Source organism: Wasmannia auropunctata, unplaced genomic scaffold (genome assembly GCF_000956235.1).
Source record: "Wasmannia auropunctata unplaced genomic scaffold, wasmannia.A_1.0 LD336101.1, whole genome shotgun sequence".
Lineage (NCBI taxonomy): Eukaryota > Metazoa > Arthropoda > Insecta > Hymenoptera > Formicidae > Wasmannia > Wasmannia auropunctata.
In genome coordinates, this window is record NW_012026789.1 from 1,143,217 (window position 1) to 1,144,437 (window position 1,221).

The window sequence follows — 1,221 nt, forward strand, 5'->3', positions numbered from 1 at the left end:
ATTTGCATCATTTAGAATTCGTAATGGATAAGCTGGGAAAAGCAGGATTTAAATTAAATAAAGAGAAGTGTGAATTCCTGCAACAAGAGATAAAATTTTTAGGACATACGTTTAATGAGATCCAAGCTAAAATAAATCAGGATACTCGCATGTCGATCCATAATTTTGAAAGATCTAGAACGAAAAGACAAGTACAGATGTTTCTTGGATTAATTAACTGGGACAGAAGATTTATCAAAAATCTGTCAAGAATGACTAAACTATTGGAGAATTTGCTCAAGAAAAACACTAAATTTCAATGGAAAGAGGAGGAGCAAAATGCATTTAACGAAATTAAAAGAGCGTTTGTGGAGGCGCCAAACTTATTTCTGACCCAACCTAATAAAAAATTTGGAATATTCGTAGACGCTGCTAGAAGCGGACTCGGTGCACGTCTGTATCAATATGACGATGCATCTGACGCGAAATTAACGATAGCATATGCTAGCAGGTCACTGAAAGGAGCAGAATTAAACTATACGATTACGGAATTGGAGTGTTTAGCACTCGTATGGGTTTTGAAGAAATGGCATACATTATTATTAGGACGACACGTAAGAGTCCACACAGATCATAAAGCTCTACAATTTTTAGAAACATGTGTGCAGAATAATACTAGAATCGCAAGATGGTTCTCGTTCTTACAAGAATTTGAATTGGAAATAATCCATATACCTGGAAAAGAATAAAGATGCCGATGCATTATCAAGATACGGAACCAGAAGTATGGTAGATACCGACAAAGTAAAACGAATAGCGTTGATTCAGAATCCCAAGGACGGAAATAATACAGATAATTGGATACCAATAATAAGAAATGCACAAGAGAAGGACGAGAAAATCCAAAAACTCCTGAGAAATGATCCCGAAAATGTTTATGAGAGGGATGGATTAATAAGACTAAAATGTACAGGAGGAGGAGATATAATTTATTTGCCTGAAAAAATCACATGGAAGATGATACAAAAGATACATCAATTATTATTGCATTTCGGCACAGACAAAGTTATTGGTTTCGCGAGAAAACATTTTTACGCGTTGAACATAGATAAAATAGCGCGAGATGTAGTCGCGTCGTGCGACACATGTAAACAGACTAAACATTATGCGAGAGCAACCGAGGGAGACCAATATTACGAATTACCGCGAGGACCCAATAAAACATTATCGATTGTTATTTTC

General features: G+C 35.9%; 1 protein-coding gene across 1 annotated transcript in view; it reads left to right on the forward strand.

Moving 5' to 3' along the window:
- LOC105461175 overlaps window positions 1-1,221 on the forward strand; it is a 28,098-nt gene that overhangs the window by 24,806 nt on the left and 2,071 nt on the right. The window contains exons 7-8 of the mRNA XM_011707660.1: window positions 16-593; window positions 724-946. Of these exons, the coding sequence (XP_011705962.1) occupies window positions 16-593; window positions 724-946 (801 nt within the window). The remainder of the gene's footprint in view (window positions 1-15; window positions 594-723; window positions 947-1,221) is intronic.